The sequence below is a fragment of the Anomaloglossus baeobatrachus genome, chromosome 6 (genome assembly GCF_048569485.1).
Source record: "Anomaloglossus baeobatrachus isolate aAnoBae1 chromosome 6, aAnoBae1.hap1, whole genome shotgun sequence".
In the NCBI taxonomy this organism is placed as follows: Eukaryota; Metazoa; Chordata; class Amphibia; order Anura; family Aromobatidae; genus Anomaloglossus; species Anomaloglossus baeobatrachus.
The window spans coordinates 181,777,531-181,800,187 of record NC_134358.1 but is presented as its reverse complement, the minus strand read 5'-3'; the positions used below and the strand labels follow the sequence as shown (position 1 = coordinate 181,800,187).

The 22,657-nt window shown below is 46.0% G+C and overlaps 1 protein-coding gene across 13 annotated transcripts in view; it reads left to right on the top strand.

Annotated features, from left to right (window-relative positions):
• The window catches only part of PIEZO2 (piezo type mechanosensitive ion channel component 2), a 630,266-nt gene that overhangs the window by 302,735 nt on the left and 304,874 nt on the right, over positions 1–22,657 (top strand). For all 13 annotated transcript variants that reach the window (XM_075314549.1, XM_075314558.1, XM_075314555.1 and 10 more), the window contains exon 5: positions 950–1,112. In XM_075314549.1, the coding sequence (XP_075170664.1) occupies positions 950–1,112 (163 nt within the window). The remainder of the gene's footprint in view (positions 1–949; positions 1,113–22,657) is intronic.

Sequence of the window (22,657 nt, the reverse complement as noted above, 5' to 3'; positions counted from 1 at the left end):
TTTGATAACGTAAATGTTTTATAGGCTGCAGATCTACTGTAGTTCTCTGAATGCAGCACTTTGTATAACCCCACCTACGCCACTGATTGACAGTTAGCTCTACACTGTGCATTGGCACAAAGCTGCCAATCAAAGGTGAGTGTAAGGTTATACAGAGCCTATGAATATGGATGACTACATGGCAGCAGATTTACTAGTCCTCTAATGATAATCACTTTCTGATAAAACAATGTTTATTTTCAACACTACAGCAAGTGGCTTAGTAAGGGACACATCTCTGGAATCAGGATCTCTGGCTCTACAATATGGTATTGTCAGATTAGTGTCAGTAACCTTGCTGCTAAGGACAGATTAGACTATGTGCCCATGTAGCAGATTTCTGTATAGATTTTCTGCACACAAAACTGCATGTTTTGGCAGGAAAAACGCAGCAGAAAAAAAAGTGCATTTATTTTATCTGATTTGTGTTTTTTCCATGAGTTTGTCCATGGTGTTTTTTTTTTTTTTTAGTCAATGCGAATGCGGGGGTTCAGGCGCTGTACCCCCTCGATTGCCGCCGAGTCTCACGTCCGCTCCCGGTAGTTTAATCCCCTGAATGCTGCGATTAATGCTATCACAGCATTCAGGAGGCAAGGAGAGGGATTGCTTACCTTTCCCTGGCGATCGGGTCCCTGTAATGTAATCACAGGGACCTGATCGCTTCTATAGCAACACTGGGTCGTCACCATTAAAGGTTTGGAAAACTCAACCATTTATTGTTGGAATGTTTTCAGATGGAGACAGAGGCAATAGTAAAATATACACCTACATTCTCATTGTAACTGTACTCCAACTATTTTATCATGTACTGTAGTGTTGGGGTTAGAATCTCCACAGTTCATTCAATTTATTGGGCTATACGGTATTTTATTTCTACTCATTGACTATAAAATCTACTTTTGTTTTACAGTGTAAAAGGAGCAGATGCTGGCAATGGAATCCGAGTCTTTGTACCAGACATTGGCATGTTTATTGCCAGTTTGGCCACTTGGCTGTTTTGCAAGAAACTTATCCTAAAATCAGTGACTGAGGAAGATGCACAATACAATGCACAGTTTGTAAATGAAGAATTGGTAAGTAGAGATCCATTCTCATAATTTTTTTTTATAAAAACATAAACTGTAACCCTGTAGTAGGATATATAGAATTATGTGAAAAATAATAGCCGTCTAAATTGCTTTTTCTTTTTCTATTACTATATATATATATATATATATATATATATATATATATATATATATATATATATATTTTTCCCTCATTTGTTAAAAAAGTTTTCAATCTCTGAATACCAATGCTTTACTCAATCATCCATGTCTTCTAATTATGGGAGAGTATCCCAGCATTGTCATTCGTACTCACTTTATAATGTGTCTATTTGCTTCACTATTTTATACCTGATGATATTAGAACAACTCCGAATTGTGTTGTCAATAAAATTCCTCTTTCCAAGCTCCTGCTCACTGTCTTTCCTCTGGATTCATTAGCAACCACAAACACTGAGTTTCCTTTTTTTTCTTCCATAATGGTATCTGATACTGTGTCTTTCCTAGCCATCCACAGCATCTTTCCAGAATCTTGAAAAGCCCCTATTGTGACCCTCAATACTCCACATCTCCAGCCAGAATGTGCTTTAACGCCTTAAGGAATGGGTAATTTTTTTCTTGCTCTTTAGGTTTTCCTTTGTGATTGTGTGGCCAAGGCATTAACTGTATCCATGCTGACACCCCAGAACACACTAATGGCTGGCTATAATGTCATGAACGTAAGCACTTTCACACACAAGTAATGGACAAAGGGAAACGTCACACCTGCACCCATCTGGTCCCTGAATAGACCAAAAAGAACCTAGCCGAACACCTTAAACACCTTAGACCTGAGTCTGGAAAAGGCCATCAAAGGGTTTCTCGTACCTTCTGAAGGACCAGAGGAGAGGCTGCATCACACTGCCAGCTGAGGAACGTATGCAGCAAGATACAGAAACCCATAATGAAAAACTAAAACACATTCATATAAAATAGGGAAAACTAAAGAGACCAAAAATAAGTGGATCAAGAGAAACCTATTAGAAACCTAAAAGGGTGAACAGAAATGGCTAGAAATCCTAAAGACAAGTCCCCCTAGAGGTATAGGCAGCAAGGAAGTGGAGAAAAATGTGAATATATACAACCCAACCCAGAATATGATAGCACAGACCAAAACGGGAAAATGAGAAACAAAAGGACAGTAGTAAACCAACAAGAGAGAATGATAACAATTAGAACCATCAGCAGCAGGTCACTTGATTAAATCCCCAAATCAAGCCATGAGAGTAACCCCCTTCTATGGTGGGCCACTTGACCCTCAGATGCCTCTACTGCCTGATGTCGCTGACAAAACTCACTCACCAGGCAATCTGCATGAAGAGTCTACGAACCAATCAAGGAGTTATTATCAGGGAACATAACCTTTCCACTTAACGAGATACTGTAGACAGTGCCTGGCCTTCCTGGAACCAAGAACTCGCTTTACCTCATACTCCCTATCCCCTTTGAAATCCTCCTCAGTTATGTCTTGAGGGCCAGGTGTCCCTTCAATTTTTTTTTACTTGTTGACTTTGATATTTTGCCTGTATGTCCACCTCTTGGCTTTTCATTGGATGGTCAGACTTCATTTCATATTCTTCAAACTGTTATAACACTCACATGATGCAGTTCGTAAACAATGGAAAGATGAAAAGGGTTAATCTCCTGCGCCGCCAAACCAGCCCAAATGATGTAGACAAAATATGATTTATTGGTCAACACGTTTCAAAGCCTTCAGAGGCTTCTTCATCAGGACCTGATCATTTGCACTGGTTTGGCGGCGCAGGAGATGAACCCTTTTCTTCTTTCTATTTTTTGTATTTCCACGTGGGTTCTGCAGTGGCCTCAGGCGTTTTATGGTGGTTGTGCCTTGCACACCGTACAAGGTGAGCCTTTCTGAGTTGTTTCTCCTTTCATCTTAATTGAATAAGACCCTATTTTGTGCAATTTCTCTTTCTAGCTCTTATTTACTATGATGCAGTTTGACAATTTTCTTGGCCTAGAGACTGGAATCGATGAGCTGTATGATGCTGTTTCTCTTTTCTTGGGAAATCTTCTTCATGGCTGCTCCTCCATTCAAACCAGTGATCTTTTCTTGGGAATCAACCTAATAAAACACTGAGCTATTAGGGAATGTGAGAACAGGCTATAATTTTTAGTATATAGGAAGAAAAACATGTTTACACCACTAGGAACAAAACAGTAACAATGCAGTGACATTGCTAAATAGTTGCAAGTCAAATATATGTATGAGATAGCAAGATGATTGTCTATAAGGCTACTTTCACACATCCGGTTTGAGCCCTGCGGCTCAATCCGGCTGTGAAAACTATGCAACGGATGCGGTGAAAACACCGCATCCTTTGCATAAGTTTTTACATGCGGCCGGTCCGTTTTTTTCCGGTTGCGGCATGCTACTGAGCATGCGCAGTGGAAAATACCGCATGCGGCGACCGGATGCGTTTTTTTCCGCATCGCGCCGCATCCGGCCTCCATAGGGATGCATTGAAAAATGCGCCGCAGCGGCCGGATGCGGCGCGATGCGGTGTTTTTTGCCGGAGCAAAAAACGTTGCAGGGTACGTTCGATCCGGCCGCCGCATCAGCTAAATCTGCCGCATGCGGCAAAAACCGGACCGAACGCAAGCCCCTACGGCACAATGCGGCACTAATGTAAGTCAATGCAAAAAAAACCGCAATCGGCGTTACAAAAGCCGGTTGCGGTTTTTCTGCAGAACGCCGTATTGTGCCGCAGAGCAAAAATCCGGATGTGTGAAAGTACCCTAAAATGAAGGTAGTCTCAAGTTCAAAGCTGTAGTGGATGGTGAGATGAAAGTGAAAAGTTCAAACATTGTTACCCTTTTACTCGTTAGGTTCTTATGATCTATAAAGACAGTCAACTTATGTTTTGCCCACTCCAACCAATGTCTTCATTCCTCAAAGGCTTTTGTAACTGACAGAAGTTCTCATTCACATATATCATAATAAGATCCCGCTTGAGTGAACTTCTGGGTGTAAGAAGGAGAAGGATGTAGATACTCACTTTTTTCTGTGAAAGCTCCCATTCATTAGAGAAAGTGTCTACCTCAACAAAGAAAGGCAAACAGACCTCAGATTGACTGAAAACAGGTTCATTGGTGAATACTGTCTTGATAGCCAAAAAAGAACTTACCACCTCAGCTGACCAAGAAGAAAAATCTGTTCCCTTCTTAGTTATGCCAGTTAAAGGCTTGACTATGACTGATAAGCTCTTAATAAGCTTCCTACCTTCATACATGGATTCTTGACTTTCAAAGCAATGTGACTTTCTGAAAGAGGGGAGTTATCAGTAGCTGAAACTTTAATGGCAAGGCCAAGAGAAAAGAAATATTAACTGCAATTTGCAGTGAAATCATGGTTAATTAGATTTCAGGAAACACCTGAATCCTCAAATGCAGGTGTAAAAATAAAACCATCTTTAATTCTAGAGTCTCCTCCTTTTTTTTTTAGAAACTCATCATATTTGAAATATTGAACCATGATGTAACTCGAACGAGCAGAGTATAAACAAAAACAAGCTGGTACTCTTAGCGCTGAACTACTAAAAAGTGCATCTTTCTTGAGAAAAAAACGGACCCCCTGAAAGAATCCCGCACCCGTGGTAAAAAACGCGGTAAAACCGTACCCGCGTTTATACCCCGATTTGCCGCGGTTTTGCCGTGGATTTTCCTCAAGTTGGTCCCCGTGGTTTTTACCATTATCTATGGCAAAAACCGCAGGTACCTGCGGAAAAGAAGTAACATGCACATTTTCTCAAGAAATTTTCTCAAGAAATTCTGCAGAAAGATTGTTCTTTAGAAAAAAACGCAGTGTGCGCACAGCAATTTTTTTTCTCCAATAGGTTTTGCTGGGAAATGTCTGCAGAAAGGTTACAAACATTTCTCAAGAAATTTCTGCAGCAAAACCGCGGGTAAAAGGTAAAAACGCAGTGTGCGCACAAGGCCTTAGGATATCTGCAAGCACATATTTGCATGGGTTCACAAGTTTCAGCTACTAGGAAGATGCCACTGAAATGCCTTTAAATGTGCCTAAACAAACAAATGCCGTAACCTCCTTCAGGGACTGAGAACAAGGACGGTAGACCATCATATCCTAAATCTCATCTCAATGTCCCTGTCAGAACTGACTCTGAAGAGCGGGGACATTCCAGGAGGTCTCTACTGCCCAGCATCTAAACTCTGAGCAGTAGTCCTCAACTCTATGGTCTCCCTGACCCAACTTACAGATCTTGAATTCAGCCACAGAGACTTTGTCAGTCATCATAAATGTTATGAACGTAAGCACTCTCATACACAGGTAACGGAAATAGGGAAGCTTACTATAGGGAGACGCCGCACCCACATCCAATTGGTCCCTGAACAGACTAGAAAGACCTTAGTTGCACAACTTAAAATGCCACTTTGGACCTGACTCCTTAAAAGGCCATTGAGAGGTTTATCTTACCTCCTGAAGGACCAGAGGAGAGGCCGCAACACACTGCTCACAAGGGGACGGGAAGGTTTGCAGAAGATATAAAAACCCAGAGTGAGAAAACTAAAAGGTAGAGAGGGAAAGCTAAAGAAGACTAGTCATAATCAGATCAAGCAAAAACCTCCCAGAAACCTAAAAGAGGTGAAAGGAAAAGGTGGTGTGAAGGAAAATAAACCGATTAACTGCAGGAATTAAACTGATGTTTACTCAACAGGGTAAACCCGTTAGCTAAAGGGCTGGAACTCCTAAACCCAAATCCATCTAGAGCTATAGCCAGCAAGGAAGTGCAGTGAAAGGTGAACATATAAAACCAAACCCAGCATGAGAGGGTAGACCAAAATGGCAAAATGAGAATCACCTAGAAAGGAGTGAACTAAGAAGGAAGAAAAAAGACAATTGGAACCATCAGCATTTGGATAGGAAAAAAAAATAGCTCAGCAGACATAAGAACTGACCATGGAGCAACAGGTCACTGCATCAAATCCCCAAATCGAGCCATAAACATTATGTTCATCGTGATATGCAGTGTTACTTTTCCGCCATGCATAGCATTTTGCATTTAGCCCTACAAGTTCTACTTTCATCTCATCTGAGCAGAGCACCTTATTCCACATGCTAATTGTATCCCCTAGATGGCTTTTTTCAAACTGCATATGGGACTTTTATTTCTTGCTTTTAAAAATGGCACACGTTTATGTGTGTTATTGGGTTAAAAGTTTTATTTGATGATTGACGGCTTGGACTAGCAGCATTATCATGTCTCTGTACCAAACTCTGTATTCTCTTTTGCTAGAAATTTTTCTCTGTAGCATCAAAGGAGCAAGAGGACACTGGATCTAGCCGGATAAATCTTCAGAGCACTGCTTATGATCTGTATACCAAAGAGCTTGCAAGTGTGGCAAAGTCGGCCACCTCTGATAGTCTGCATAGGTTGTCAGTAACATAGGCAGTGAGATAAATAGATAGAATACAGTGCAACCTTGGATTACGAGCATAATTCATTCTGTGAGTGTGCTCGTAATCCAAGTTACTCGTATAGCAAGGCAAGTTTTCCCATAGGAAACAATTGAAACTCAGACAATTCGTTCCACAACTTGCCTGTTGTGCTACTATACACACACACACATACATAAACACACACATGCACATTATTCTCACCTATCCTCCATTCCCTCGGCGGCCTCTTCCCTGGTTCTTGCAGTCCGCAGGCATGTGGAACCAGTAATGATCGTGGCCGATGCTGCCGCTGTCAGTGCTTCAGCAGCAGAAGTCATTCACATGAGCCGTTTGCTTCTGATTGGCCAGCGCACTGACGTCATAAACATGAGCCGCTTTCTTCTGATTGGTCAGCGCGCTGCCTTTTGTAGGTGTGCAGAGAGCGCAGCGCCGGCAGACATGAAGCACAGACAGCAGCAGTCCCTGCACCGGCTGCGATTGTTACCGGATCCATGTGCCTGCGGACCACAAGAATCAGCCAGAGCGGGTCAGAGCGGGTCAGAGCGCGGAGAAAGTACGGAACCGGAAGTGTGTGCAGTGAGTATTTGCTCATACAGCAAAGCATTGCTTACAAAAAGAGTTACAAATTTGCAGCAAGCTTTGCTTGTATAGCGAAATGCTCGCACATCGGGTTACCCATAATCTGAGGTTCCACTGTATATGATCCATCAGTACTCGAGAACTGACAGATTTTTAAAATGAGATAATTTGCAAAGTTACTTGTTTTTACAAGCACATTTCAATTTTATTAATTTATGATGAGAAAACACCTTTAAAGGGATCTGTCACCAGGTCTATGCTCCCCATCTGTAAGCAGCATAATGTAGAGACAGAGACCCTGATTCTGGCAATGTGTCACTTACTAAGCTGTTTGCTGTAATTTTAATCAATTGTAGGAGTTATACAGAGCTCATGAATATGCTGACTACCTGGCAGCAGGCCAAGTAGTCCTCTAATAATAATCTGCTGCTGATTAAACAGTGATTTTATCAAAACGACATAAAGCAGCCAAGTAAGTGACACATTGTGAAAATCAGGATCTCTGCCCCTGTGCCTCCCCCATGCCAGCAGCCAGGCTGCTGCTCGGATACGGATCCGCGGTGGTTCGAGGGGTCTCCGGACCCCGGGGTCGCGCGGCCACTCGATGAAGGGGGGGTTATGTACAGTGGCATTAGAAGTCCGTGATGCCACCCACGGTGCGTGGTAAGATAGGGTACCACCGCTGCGGTTAGGGACACCCAGTGGCGGTGGTGAGGCAGCAAGATGTTTAACCCCTCCGTGAGTAGGAGGTTTTTGCCCCGGGATCCCGGTGGTGGTGGTGAAGGGGTGCCGTTTGGGAGGAAAGGGTTTCTGCGTACTTACTCAGTCCAAGAATACTGACACCGACAGCTTGTAAACCAAAATTCTGAGCACCACTGCAGCAAGAAGGGAGCACGCTTGGATCCGTGCCCTTGGTGTTGCTTGTTCGCCTGTGACCTTTTCCTTGGCACCTTCTTCACTATTTGGACCCTATAGTGTGGAACTAGTCGGGTCCCGCTCACCTGTATGGCTAACGGAGTGAGCTTGCTCTCAGGGTTCACGCTTGGGATTTTCTGGACTGTGTTTGGGAAAGTCCTATCCCATCCGTGCACTAGTACCCCGATTTTGGAGCGAGTGAGGGATTAATCCTGAAGACTTCACCCCCGTCGGGTAACTTACCGGGCTGCGTGAAGCTACTTTCCGGCCTAGGGTCCACGTACCCTGTCATGCCCTGGCCCCTGCCCAGAGATGGCTCAATGCCACCGGCTGCCCTCCTCGGCAGATCCGTGCCCCTTGACACGATCCCCTGCGACCGGGGTTCCAGCTCCTACCAGGCCCAAACCAACGTCTGCCACCTAGTACTGAGGAGCCCAGCTCCCAACCTGTGACCTCTCTTCTCAAGTCACCTCACAACTCCCCCTTTTTTGACACTTCTCACTTCCCCTTACCAACCCCCCAAGTGGGTGGCCCTATTCCCTTCAGGCCCCCCACTGGTGTGTCTGGTGGGTGTGGTGTAAGTGTTCCTTGGATTTTGACTGGCTTGGCTCTTAGCAACACCAACAGGCAGGGATCCATAACCAAGGAGGATGTGGATACTGTGCAGAAGGGCAGATTGCACAATACCCTGTGACGACCTGATAGGCCAGGGCGTCACACCCCTACGTTATGCAGTTCTTAGATTAGGTGGAAAAAACCTGGTGACAGATTCCCATTAAGTGAAAGTCATAGGCCCTGCGACTACTTTCCAGTTACTTTGGTCTTCACCATTATATGTAACTTCTTGCTGTACCAAAGGCCCCTCAGGAAGTGTAATCTCTGCTGAGAAGGTTGTGATATAGCAACATAACTGTAATCATCATCAGAATAGCTAAATGTGTCCATTAGACTCAATTAGACTTTGCAGAAGCATCGTGATATGCTCACCTAATGACATTGGTAGATTATTGTATGTATATTTGTAGAACATCTGAGTAGCATTCTCTGTGTCAGACTCTGTAGATACTGCACCATAAATCATTGGTTGCTGAAGAAATGACTGATTTATTTCACTTGCAGCTGTGAAATAAACTTTCACCACCTCTGTATCCTTAAGACTCACATCGCACTCATGGGCCTGGGATACTTTCCAGCTCAATTCACCTGCTTTACATTTCAAAATCCTAATAAAAGTGCCTGGAGGAAAGTTAGCTCCAAGTATGCAACCAATAGGGTGGTAATGACTTGGATAAAAGCCTGATATCTGGCAGAATGTTTTACTTCATGAAATACTGCATATTAAAAGTCTGCTCCGATGTAACACATAATTATGTTACTGATTAAATACCCTTTTCTTCAAAACGCATTAAAACCCAGTGCATATGTTATACAGTAGAGTACAGATTTTTTATTACTTATTGCTTCCATATTTCTTTTAGTCTGATTATACAATGCATTTCATCTACTTTGGAGACTCCAGTTATGTCTCCATTAACAAAAAAATGAGAAAGATTGAATGAAAACTGTACATTAAAGCCCCTGATATGTAGCCTTGTGCCAATCACAATCCTATTAGTGATGAGTTTTTACAGCATTTCTGTACCTATTATGTAAATTAGGTTACTTGTGTTTTTTCATTGTGTTTTTGTGCGCATTGTTTTTAGCACACATTTTTATCCTGGTTTTTTCTCTTGTTTGTATGTCAAGTTTTAAACAAAGCTGCTTTGTTATTTTATACAGTTAGGTCCAGAAATATTTGGACAGTGACACAATTTTCGTGAGTTGGGCTCTGCATGCCACCACATTGGATTTGAAATGAAACCTCTACAACAGAATTCAAGTGCAGATTGTAACGTTTAACTTGAAGGTTTGAACAAAAATATCTGATAGAAATTGTAGGAATTGTACACATTTCTTTACAAACACTCCACATTTTAGGAGGTCAAAAGTAATTGGACAAATAAACCAAACCCAAACAAAATATTTTTATTTTCAATATTTTGTTGCGAATCCTTTGGAGGCAATCACTGCCTTAAGTCTGGAACCCATGGACATCACCAAACGCTGGGTTTCCTCCTTCTTAATGCTTTGCCAGGCCTTTACAGCCGCAGCCTTCAGGTCTTGCTTGTTTGTGGGTCTTTCCGTCATAAGTCTGGATTTGAGCAAGTGAAATGCATGCTCAATTGGGTTAAGATCTGGTGATTGACTTGGCCATTGCAGAATGTTCCACTTTTTTGCACTCATGAACTCCTGGGTAGCTTTGGCTGTATGCTTGGGGTCATTGTCCATCTGTGCTATGAAGCGCCGTCCGATCAACTTTGCGGCATTTGGCTGAATCTGGGCTGAAAGTATATCCCGGTACACTTCAGAATTCAGCCGGCTACTCTTGTCTGCTGTTATGTCATCAATAAACACAAGTGACCCAGTGCCATTGAAAGCCATGCATGCCCATGCCATCACGTTGCCTCCACCATGTTTTACAGAGGATGTGGTGTGCCTTGGATCATGTGCCGTTCCATTTCTTCTCCAAACTTTTTTCTTCCCATCATTCTGGTATGGTCTCATCTGTCCATAGAATACTTTTCCAGAACTGAGCTGGCTTCATGAGGTGTTTTTCAGCAAATTTAACTCTGGCCTGTCTATTTTTGGAATTGATGAATGGTTTGCATCTAGATGTGAACCCTTTGTATTTACTTTCATGGAGTCTTCTCTTTACTGTTGACTTAGAGACAGATACACCTACTTCACTGAGAGTGTTCTGGACTTCAGTTGATGTTGTGAACGGGTTCTTCTTCACCAAAGAAAGTATGCGCCGATCATCCACCACTGTTGTCATCCGTGGACGCCAAGGCCTTTTTGAGTTCCCAAGCTCACCAGTCAATTCCTTTTTTCTCAGAATGTACCCGACTGTTGATTTTGCTACTCCAAGCATGTCTGCTATCTCTCTGATGGATTTTTTCTTTTTTTTCAGCCTCAGGATGTTCTGCTTCACCTCAATTGAGAGTTCCTTAGACCGCATGTTGTCTGGTCACAGCAACAGCTTCCAAATGCAAAACCACACACCTGTAATCAACCCCAGACCTTTTAACTACTTCATTGATTACAGGTTAACGAGGGAGACGCCTTCAGAGTTAATTGCAGCCCTTAGAGTCCCTTGTCCAATTACTTTTGGTCCTTTGAAAAAGAGGAGGCTATGCATTACAGAGCTATGATTCCTAAACCCTTTCTCCGATTTGGATGTGAAAACTCTCATATTGCAGCTGGGAGTGTGCACTTTCAGCCCATATTATATATATAATTGTATTTCTGAACATGTTTTTGTAAACAGCTAAAATAACAAAACTTGTGTCACTGTTCAAATATTTCTGGCCCTGACTGTATCTCCATATATCTGGCTTTGGCAAAATTTTATTGATATACTTATGAGCAGATTTCAAAATGGAAGCACTCTAAAAATGCTTGTGCGTTTTTTTAACCTGCATTTTTTTCTGCCATTTAAGCAAGTCTGTGGGGAAAATCTGCACATAAAACTCAGCATACATGCAGGAGAAATTGACATGTTGCGTTTTGAAACTCGCACCGCATATCAGTTTACACTGAGTTAAAAAAAAGCCCAGAGGCAGGAGATTTCTATAAGTCCATCCACTTTGCTGGAACAACCTGCGTCAAAAACTCATAATATGCACATAGACTAAAGGGCCATTTACACGCCGCGACATCGCTAACGATATATCGTCGGGGTCACGGTGTTTGTGACGCACATCCGGCGTCGTTAGCGACGTCACAGTGTGTAACACATATGAGCGACCTTAAACGATCGCAAAAGAGGCAAAAATCGTTTGCCTGTGAGAGGTCGTTCACTTACCATTTATTGTTGTCTGGTCAGTAGCGATGTTGCTTGTCATTCCTGCGGCAGCACACATCGCTATGTGTGACAACGCAGGAACGAGGAACAACCTCGCACCTGTGGCTGCCGGTAATGAGGAAGGAAGGAGGGGGCGGAATGTTTTTTCCCCTCATCTCCGCCCCCCGCTTCTATTGGGCGGCCGCATAGTGACGTCGCTGTGACGCCGAATGAACCACCCCCTTAGAATGGAGGCGGTTCGCCGGCAACAGCGACGCTGCTAGGCAGGAAAGTAGATTTGCCATGACGTGGCGAGGTAGCTCGAAAAATTGCAATTTTTTGCCAAAAATCTCATTTTTCAAAGTACAGGTTGGAATGTTGGTACTGTGCACACTTTGCAAAACATAATATTTTGAGTAGAGGTTGCTTTTATGCTGTTTTTTAATTGCTATATAGGTTTTAGGTAAGTAGTGTGACGGGTGTTAGCGACATTGTGCGACACGGGCAGCGATTTGCCCGTGACGCACAACCGACGGGGGCGGGTATGCTCACTAGCGATATCGGTACCGATATCGCAGCGTGTAAAGTACCCTTAAGAGATAACTTCAGTCATGGCTGAAAGTGTTGGCACCCTTGAAATTGTTACAGAAAATGAAGTATTTCTCCCAGGAAATGATTGCAATTACACATGTTTTGTTATACATATGTTTATTTCATTTGTGTGTATGGAACAACAAAAAAAAAAAACGTAAAAAATAAATTGGACATAATTTCACACAAAATTACAAAAATGGTCTGGACAAGATTGTTGGCACCCTTAATTTAATATTTGGCTGCACACCCTTTGGAATAAATAAGTGCAATCAATCACTTCCTAGAACCATCAACAAGCTTCTTACATCTCTCAAATGAAATTTTGGACCACTCTTCTTTTGCAAACTACTCCAGGATGCTCATATTTGAATTTGGGTGCCGTGCCCCAACAGCAATTTTAAGATCTCTACACAGGTATTCAATCGGATTGAGATCTAGACTCATTGCTACCACTTCAGAACTTCCCAGCACTTTGTTTACATTAATTTCTAGGGGCTTCTTGAAGTATGTGTGGGGTCATTGTAAAATCCATGACCTAGGATGCAAACCCAGCTTCCTGACAGGGGGCACTACATTATGACACAAAATCCTTTAGTAACCTTAAGATTTATGATGCCTTGCACAGAGTCAAGGTACCCAGTGCCAGAGGCAGTAAAACAACTTCAAAACATCTTTGAACCTCCACCATATTTGACTGTATGCACTGTGTTCTTTTCTTTGTAGGCCTCATTCCATTTTGGTAAAAAGTAGAAGTGCTTTACCAAAAATCTCTATTTTGGTTTCATCTGTCCATAAGGCGTTTTCCTAGAAGGATTTTGGCTTACTCATGTACATTTTGGCAAACTGCAGTCTAGCTTTTTATGTCTCTGTAACAGCAGTGTGGTCCTTCTGGGTCTCCTGCCATAGCATTTAATTTAATTAAAATGTTGAAGGATAGCTCGTGCTGTCACTGATGCACTCTGAGCCTACAGTAGAGTTTGAGTTTCTTTGGAACTTGATTGGGGCTGCTTATCCACGTTACGGACTTTCCTGCCTTGCAACTTTTAATCAATTTTTATCTTCCGTCCACATCCATGGAAATTAGCTGAAGTGCTATGAATTGTAAACTTCTTGATTATGTTGCACACTATGGACAAAGGAAAATCAAGGTATATGGAGCTGGACTTGTACCCTTGAAATTGTTGATATTTTTAAACAATTTTGATTCTCAAGTCCTCAAGAGAGTTCTCTTTTTCTCTTTCTGTTCTCCATGCTTAGTGTGGCATAGACAGACTAACAAAAAAGAGTAAAAAAGAGTAAGTCAACTTCTCCCCTTTTTATCTGGTTCAGATGGGATTTTTATATTGCCCACACCTTTTAGTTGCAAAAGGTGAGTTTTAACGAGCATTTACATGTTTGAAACAAAGTTAATAACACATAGTTTTGGAAAGATGACATTTTTGTCCTGCCTCTTTTTGGGGTTTTGTGTGAAATTATGTCCAATTTTTCCTTTTTTTTCTCTCTTTTTTTTTGTGTTGTTCCAATACACACAAAGGAAATAAACATGTGTAACAAAACATGTAATTTGTTAGGGCCAGGTGGACGGGCAGACCCAGGAGGTGGATCCACTGGGCCGAACTCCTTGATGAAGGTAAGGGGTCCGGTAGCCGGAGCACTACGGGTAGCAGGACAGTCCGTGCACAAGAGTAGAATGGAGAAGTCCCTGGGACCACGGAGTCACTGATGGTAGTCCGGGTGACGGAGCTCAGGTTCGGAAGCCGAGATGATGTCAGGCGGAGTCCGGAACCGATGGAGCGAGAGGACGGGTCACCACGGGGATCAGAGATGGAACGGACTGTCAGGATGGCAGATAGTCAGCGTTCGGGGTTCGGGATATGGCAGGACCGGATGGCGAGGCAGGATCGGCTCTAGAAGAGAGAGAGGTGAGTATATCACAGGAACACAAGGAGACCTGACTCCTAGCTTGGGAAACACGATGAACAGGCCCCGCCCACTTGGACACTAACCCCTTTATACCCTGTACCTGTGTGCTCAATTTCCTGTCAGTGGACGCTGGCCCTTTAAGAAAGGGTCAATGACCGCGCGCATGCCCTAATGCGCATGCGCGAGGCCCGGGTGCCAGAAGCCAGGGCAGGGAGCGGTGAGGAGGAAGCAGGAGAGCCGGGCTGGGGCTGAGAAGCCGACGGGCGCCGGGAGCGGGGACCAGGACGCCTGGGGACCGCAGGCAATGGAGGCTGGAGACCGGGGAGCGGCGGACGCTGGACAGAGGAACCGGGGAGCGACGCAGGGAAGCCGGGGAGCGTGGCAGGTGAGCCGGGGAGCAGAGCAGGGGACCCGGGGAGCGTGACAGCACCCCCCCCACGCCCCCCTCCCCGCAACCGGGACAGGAAGGCATGGATCAGAGGAGTACCCACATTCTCCCGGGGTTCCCAGGACCTATCCTCAGGACCATACCCTGCCCAGTCCACCAGGAAGAACTGTCGGCCCCGTACGGTTTTCATGGCCACGATATCCCTTACCGCATAGATGTCGTCATCGGCAATAGGAGGAGGAGCCGAACTGGCAGCAGCGGAGAAGGGACCAAGGACAACCGGCTTGAGCAGGGAGACGTGGAAGGAGTTGGGTATCCTCATCGTGGCCGGGAGCTGCAGCTTGTAGGAGACCTCATTGATCTTGCTGAGGACTTTAAAGGGCCCAATGTAGCGAGGTCCCAGCTTGTAGGATGGTAGCTTCAATCGGACATACTTGGAAGCAAGCCAGACGAGATCTCCTGGAGAGAAACACGGAGGGTCCAGACGCCTCTTGTCTACGTGTCTCTTCATCCGCAGGGAAGCACGTCCAAGGGACGCCTTGACAGAGTCCCAAATCATTGCAAAGTCACGGGCTACAGCATCAGCAGCAGGGACATCCGAGGAAGAGGATACAGGCAATGGGACGGAAGGCTGAAGTCCGTAAACGACATGGAAGGGAGAGCTGGAGAAGGACTCACTGACGTGGTGGTTATGGGAGAATTCAGCCCAAGGAAGAAGCGTGGACCAGTCGTCATGATGGGCGTTGACGTAGTGACGTAAGAAGGAGGTCAAGATCTGATTGACCCGTTCCACTTGGCCGTTCGACTGAGGATGGTAGGCTGAAGAAAAGTCCAGAGTCACTCCCAGATGTTTGCAGAGAGCCCTCCAAAAGCGGGAGGTGAACTGAGTTCCTCTGTCGGACACAATGTGTGATGGAAAGCCATGCAAGCGGAAGATGTGTTGTATATAGGCGTCAGCGAGTTCCTGGGCAGAGGGCAGTCCAGCCATAGGGATGAAATGAGCCATTTTAGAGAACCGATCCACAACGACCCATATGACTGTGTGTCCGGAGGACAGTGGCAAGTCCGTAATAAAGTCCATCGCAATGTGTTGCCACAGAACTGAGGGTATAGGCAGAGGCAGAAGACGGCCATATGGCAGGTGTTTGGGCGTCTTGTTCCTGGCACAGGAGGAGCAGGCTGAGACAAAAGAAGCGACATCCGTCCGAAGGGATGGCCACCAGTAATGACGTACAATCGTACTCCATGTTCTCTTCTGACCAGCATGACCGGCTATTTTCGAGGCATGGCCCCAGTGTAACACTTTTTGCCTGTCAGTCTCAGAGACATAGGTCTTCCCGGGCGGTATCTGGGCCAGGGTGACAGGAGTCACCGGAATGATTTTACTAGGGCAGATGATGGGCTGGGATGTCTCCTCCTCCTGCTCCATGGGCATGAATGACCTGGACAAGGCATCTGCGCGTACATTCTTGTCCGCGGGTCGGAAATGGAGCTGGAAATCGAATCTGGCAAAGAACAAGGACCACCTGGCTTGCCGTGGGTTCAGTCGCTGAGCAGACCGCAGGTATTCCAGGTTTTTGTGGTCCTGTAAATAATAACGGGGTACACTGCTCCTTCCAGAAGGTAGCGCCATTCCTCCAGAGCCAGTTTGACTGCCAATAGCTCTCGGTCACCGATGGTGTAGTTGCGTTCAGACGCTGAGAAGCTCTTGGAGAAGAAACCGCAAGTCACCATCTTCCCGGAGGAGGACTTCTGCATGAGCACTGCTCCGGCTCCCGAGGAGGAGGCATCCACCTCCAAGGTGAACTGTCGGTTTAACTCCGGACGGTGGAGCACAGGAGAGGAGGCAAATGCCCGCTTCAGAGAGCCAAACGCGGCGTCGGCCGCAGGTGACCAGTCCTTTGGATTAGCCCCCTTCTTGGTCAAGGCGGAGAGAGGAGCAGTCAGAGCCGAGAAGTGAGGGATGAACTGGCGGTAATTGTTGGCGAATCCCAGAAAGCGTTGGATTGCCTTTAGTCCAGAAGGAGGAGGCCAGTTGAGAATGGAAGAGACCTTCTTCGGATCCATCTGCAGTCCGGTATCGGAGATGACGTAACCCAGGAAGGGAAGAGAAGACTGCTCGAAGACACACTTCTCGTACTTGGCGTACAGACGATTCTCCCTCAGTCGTCGTAGTACCAACTGCACGTTCTCTCTGTGGGTCTGGAGGTCCGGAGAAAAGACCAGGATGTCATCAAGATACACCACCACACAGATGTAGAGAAGGTCCCAGAACACGTCGTTCACCAATTCCTGAAAGACTGCTGGTGCGTTACACAGGCCGAAGGGCATCACACAGTATTCATAGTGCCCATCGCGAGTATTGAACGCGGTCTTCCATTCGTCCCCAGAGCGGATGCGGACCAGGTTGTAGGCACCCCGAAGATCCAACTTGGTGAACACACAAGCTCCTCTAAGCCGATCAAACAATTCGGGGATGAGCGGCAGGGGGTACTTGTTTTTCACGGTGATTTGGTTCAATCCCCGGTAGTCTATGCATGGGCGTAGGTCACCTTCTTTCTTCTTAACGAAGAAGAAGCCTGCTCCAGCAGGAGAGGAGGATCTCCGAATGAATCCCCTTGCCAGGCTCTCTGTGATGTAAGTAGACATGGCCCTTGTTTCGGCAGGAGACAGCGGATATATCCGTCCTCTAGGTGGTGTAGTTCCCGGGAGCAGGTCGATGGCACAATCGTAAGGACGATGTGGCGGAAGTACCTCTGATTCCTTTTTGTCAAAGACGTCCGCGAAGGACCAATAGGCCGAGGGCAGTCCCAGTAGGGACTCTGGAACCGGAGGTCGCCGGATGGGTTGTATGGTCTTCAGACAGTTCTCATGGCAAGAAGAGCCCCATCGGGTGATTTCACCAGTGCCCCAGCTGACTGACGGTTCGTGTGTGGGAGGACGTAGGGAGCGATGTTCTCGGTGTGCAGGGCACCGATACGCAGTTCGACCGGCCTGGTGATCCACGAGATGGTGTCAGAGAGGGGTCTCCCATCCACAGAGGCAATCACGAGGGGTTTGTCGAGTGGAGTAACAGGCAGCTGGTACTTGTCCACCGTGGCCTGCTGGATGAAATTGCCTGCTGCCAAAGAATCGAGGTACGCCTCGGCCGTGAACCGCGTCTCTCCCGTTGTCACTTGAACAGTCCACGTAACCGGGTCTGAGAGAGTCCCAGCACCTAGGGTGGCCTCTCCTACCAACCCTAGGCTTTGGAGTTTCCCGGCCTCTCTGGACAGGAGCGTAGAAGGTGTGTGCCCTCTCCGCAGTAGAAGCAGAGGCCCTTGGCGAGCCGCTCTGCTCGGCGTTGTTCAGACTGTCGCAAACGGTCGATCCGCATGGGCTCGTGGACGGAGACACCAGATGCCGTTGACTGAAGTACGGTGGGCTTCTGCGGAGGAGAGGAATGCCGTACCGGACGTCTCTCACGGGACACCTCTTTGGATCGCTCCTGAAAGCGAATGTCCACTCGAGTCGCTAGGGTAATCAGGGCATCCAGGGTGGTCGGTACGTCACGACCAGCCAGCTCATCTTTAATTCGACCCGAGAGTCCTTCCCAGAAGGCGGCGGTTAGAGCCTCGTTGTTCCACCCGAGTTCCGAAGCCAAGGTGCGAAAACGGATGGCATATTGACCCACCGTCAGAGTCCCCTGACGTAACCGGAGAAGAGATGAGGCAGACGCGGAGGCGCGTCCGGGCTCGTCAAAGGTGCCACGAAATGCCTGCAGGAACTCCTGGATGTTCGTGGTCACAGGGTCCTCCTTCTCCCACAAGGGGTTCATCCACGCCAGTGCCTCACCCTCTAGATGGGACATCATGAAGGCGACCTTGGCTTGGTCGGAGGCAAACAAATGCGGCAGCTGCGTGAAATGGAGGGAGCATTGGTTTATGAATCCCCTGCAGGTCTTGGGATCTCCGGCGTACCGGGGTGGTGAGGCCAAACGAAGCCTGGAAGCATCCGAGGAGGCTGCCACGGGAGCTGGAGCCGTGGATTGTCTAGTGGAAGCCCGAGATGCTGAAGATGTAACCGACGCTTGTAGCGTGTTCAGGCGGGCGTCCACAGAAGACATAAAGTTCAGCATGCGGGTCTGAGTCTCACGCTGGCGGGTGAGTTCTTCCTGCAAGGCCGCTAGTGCTTCGGCGGGATCCATGGCCTGTTCTTACTGTTAGGGCCAGGTGGACGGGCAGACCCAGGAGGTGGATCCACTGGGCCGAACTCCTTGATGAAGGTAAGGGGTCCGGTAGCCGGAGCACTACGGGTAGCAGGACAGTCCGTGCACAAGAGTAGAATGGAGAAGTCCCTGGGACCACGGAGTCACTGATGGTAGTCCGGGTGACGGAGCTCAGGTTCGGAAGCCGAGATGATGTCAGGCGGAGTCCGGAACCGATGGAGCGAGAGGACGGGTCACCACGGGGATCAGAGATGGAACGGACTGTCAGGATGGCAGATAGTCAGCGTTCGGGGTTCGGGATATGGCAGAACCGGATGGCGAGGCAGGATCGGCTCTAGAAGAGAGAGAGGTGAGTATATCACAGGAACACAAGGAGACCTGACTCCTAGCTTGGGAAACACGATGAACAGGCCCCGCCCACTTGGACACTAACCCCTTTATACCCTGTACCTGTGTGCTCAATTTCCTGTCAGTGGACGCTGGCCCTTTAAGAAAGGGTCAATGACCGCGCGCGCACCCTAAAGCGCATGCGCGAGGCCCGGGTGCCAGAAGCCAGGGCAGGGAGCGGTGAGGAGGAAGCAGGAGAGCCGGGCTGGGGCTGAGAAGCCGACGGGCGCCGGGAGCGGGGACCAGGACGCCTGGGGACCGCAGGCAATGGAGGCTGGAGACCGGGGAGCGGCGGACGCTGGACAGAGGAACCGGGGAGCGACGCAGGGAAGCCGGGGAGCGTGGCAGGTGAGACCGGGGAGCAGAGCAGGGGACCCGGGGAGCGTGACATAATTGCAGTGATTTTCTGGGAGAAATACTTATTTTTCTGGAACAATTTCAAGGGTGCCAGCACTTTTGGCTATGACTGTATATGAAATTTTGCTATGTATCAATAGGGCAAGTTTTTACAGGTTAAAATAGATTTGAAGCTAATAGATGCTCAATTTGCATCTAATTTCTATGTGTAAAATGTAAGGGAAGCTTGTGATTACAGAAAAACGTACCCAATACATTAGCTATGATTGACCGTTCTCATCTTCAGTGAACATCGCTCATTTTGATTGATAAAAGCCATAGCAAGTCTGCACCAAATCATAAAATCATGTTACACATTCAGATGTTGCGATGGATTTACTGTTTAAGGCCCTGTGCGCACTTGCCGTTTTTTGCTGCGGATTTCCTGCGGTTTTGCTGCATGTTTCGCTGCATGTTATGTTCATAACATCTCTGCAGTGATTCACCAGCAAAACCTATGGGAAAAAAAAATGCTGTGCGCACTATGCGGAATTTGACAGCTGCATGTTTTGCTGCGGGATTCCCGCAGCAAAAACAATTGCATGTCACTTCTTTTCCGCAGGACTCTGCGGGATTTCACTCCATTGACTGCAATGTTATCGTGAAATCCCACAGGGAAGTGATGTCATTACAGGAAGAGGAAGCGGAGCAGACACACACACATCACAGACACACACATAGAACACAGACATAGAACACACATCACACTCACACACAGACATATAGACTACACATACAAATCAAACTGAAATATAGAAAAAAAAACACGTGTGCTCCGCCGTATTTTTACCTTCCAGCCGAGGTAAGCACACAGCGGCGGCCCGGTATTCTCAGGCTGGGGAGGGCGGGGGGGGGGCAGGGTTAATGTCCCCCCTCCTCCTGCAGCCGAGAATATCATCCGCAGCTGCCCCGGGACTGTCGCATGCATTATGCGACAGTCCCGGAGTGTCCTCGGCTCTTCCAGATGCCGTGATGCGGTGGCTATCCAGGTAATAACGAGTTAATGGCAGCGCATCGCCACCATTAACTCCAGGCTTGATCATGGCAGCGTCTATGTGACAGCTGACATGATCAACCCGTAAGTAAAGTGAATAAACACACCCCGAAAGATCCTGTTTTAAATAAAATACAAAAAAGCCGTTTATTAACCCCTCCCAACAGACAGCTCCGGCGTAATCCACAGCTCCGGCGTAATCCACAGCTCCGGCGTAATCTACGTCTTGCGCTGCTTGCATCCAGAAGCGAGTGACTCAAGACACAGACTGAATGCAGCCTCGCCACGAGCCTGCAGAGGTAACCACAGGGCATTTCCTGTTCATGTGAACTCACATTACCGCTCGGGAGAAATGCAACATGTGCTCACAGGGACTCTATCTATCTATCTATCCCTCTATCTATCCCTCTATCTGTCTATTTATCTATCTACTTTCTATCTCAGAAGGAAATGACCTTTTTTTTTTTCTTTTTTTTCAACGTGCTTTATTGCATGAAATGCATTAAAGCACATGTACCAACCCACATGCGGCAAAACCGCGGCAATATCGCGAACAATACCGAGGTAAAACCGCGGCAAACCGCATGCAGTTTTCGGGTGCGGCAATCTTTCAGACCCTGTGTAATTTTCTTAAGAAAATTCCGTTTTCCAGTGCGCACAAGGCCTATAAATGTTTTTGCATACATGGCCTTTCACCTTGTTTGTGCATACATGGTGTTTCACCTAGTTTTTTCATGCATGGCCTTACAACTTTGTTCACATCACATTTTCCACCATCCCATAAGCTAAATGCATCCATATTGCTCTATTCACATAATGCTTGGAGTGTTTGTTTTATTTAAGTACGCCAGAATGTATTTTTCATATTATTTTTTCCTGGAGAGAAAAGGATAGAAAAGTATACAGAGGGATGCAATACAAAAAATGCAAAAAGATGTAATAGAAAATATGGGCATTGTGCAATCTACTTTTTATTTTTACACTGGGAATTGGTGACATGACACTATGTGTTCATGTTGCTGCCTACCATTGGGGGTATGTGCTGAACAGTCCTTTTGATGTACTGTACTTTGATGGTGGGCTCAAATACAGTGTGAACAAACCTTATATAGTCCTTCAAATATAGACTAAATGTTGTCAGACTAAAGGTGAATGAAGTTAAGCCAGTCTGGCAAAAAATAATCTCTATACTTCCCTTATGTGTAGGCTACATTTCTAATTGCCATGTATATCACAGAGTAGTTCATTCATTCAGATAATAATTGGAGAGGAAGAGGAAAGGTATGAAACATGAAATATAAGTTTGAAAACTCTGAACATACTCGTTGTGCTCAGGCTTAAGAGAGGATATGAAGCAATTTACGAGGGCAGCTAAATAAGCTCATATTTTCAAATATGTGAACATATATATAAATATGTTTATTTATACATATTATACAGAAATGGTATAAGTGTATTAAACTTAAAAAAAAACCCATTCATTTACATGTACTGCTGAGACTCATGGAGATTTGACGCATACAAAGTGCATGAATTTATGTATCATGCACTGAAAACTCATCATAGACTGGTGTCTTGTTGAAAATATACACTGCTCAAAAAGGGAATTATAAATTATACCTCGGATTTGGAGGAATGAAAGATTCAAGTTTAAAATCGGTATCGACATAAATGGTTAAATTCGATCAGAAAAAAAATGAAATATCAGCTGTCGAAGAAAGCCAAATTCTTTAACCATTTAAGGATTTTATCCAAATCACCCCAATAATCCAAAAAAACAAAAAAAAAAAACAAATATGCAGGCAAATCATATGTCTGGGCATG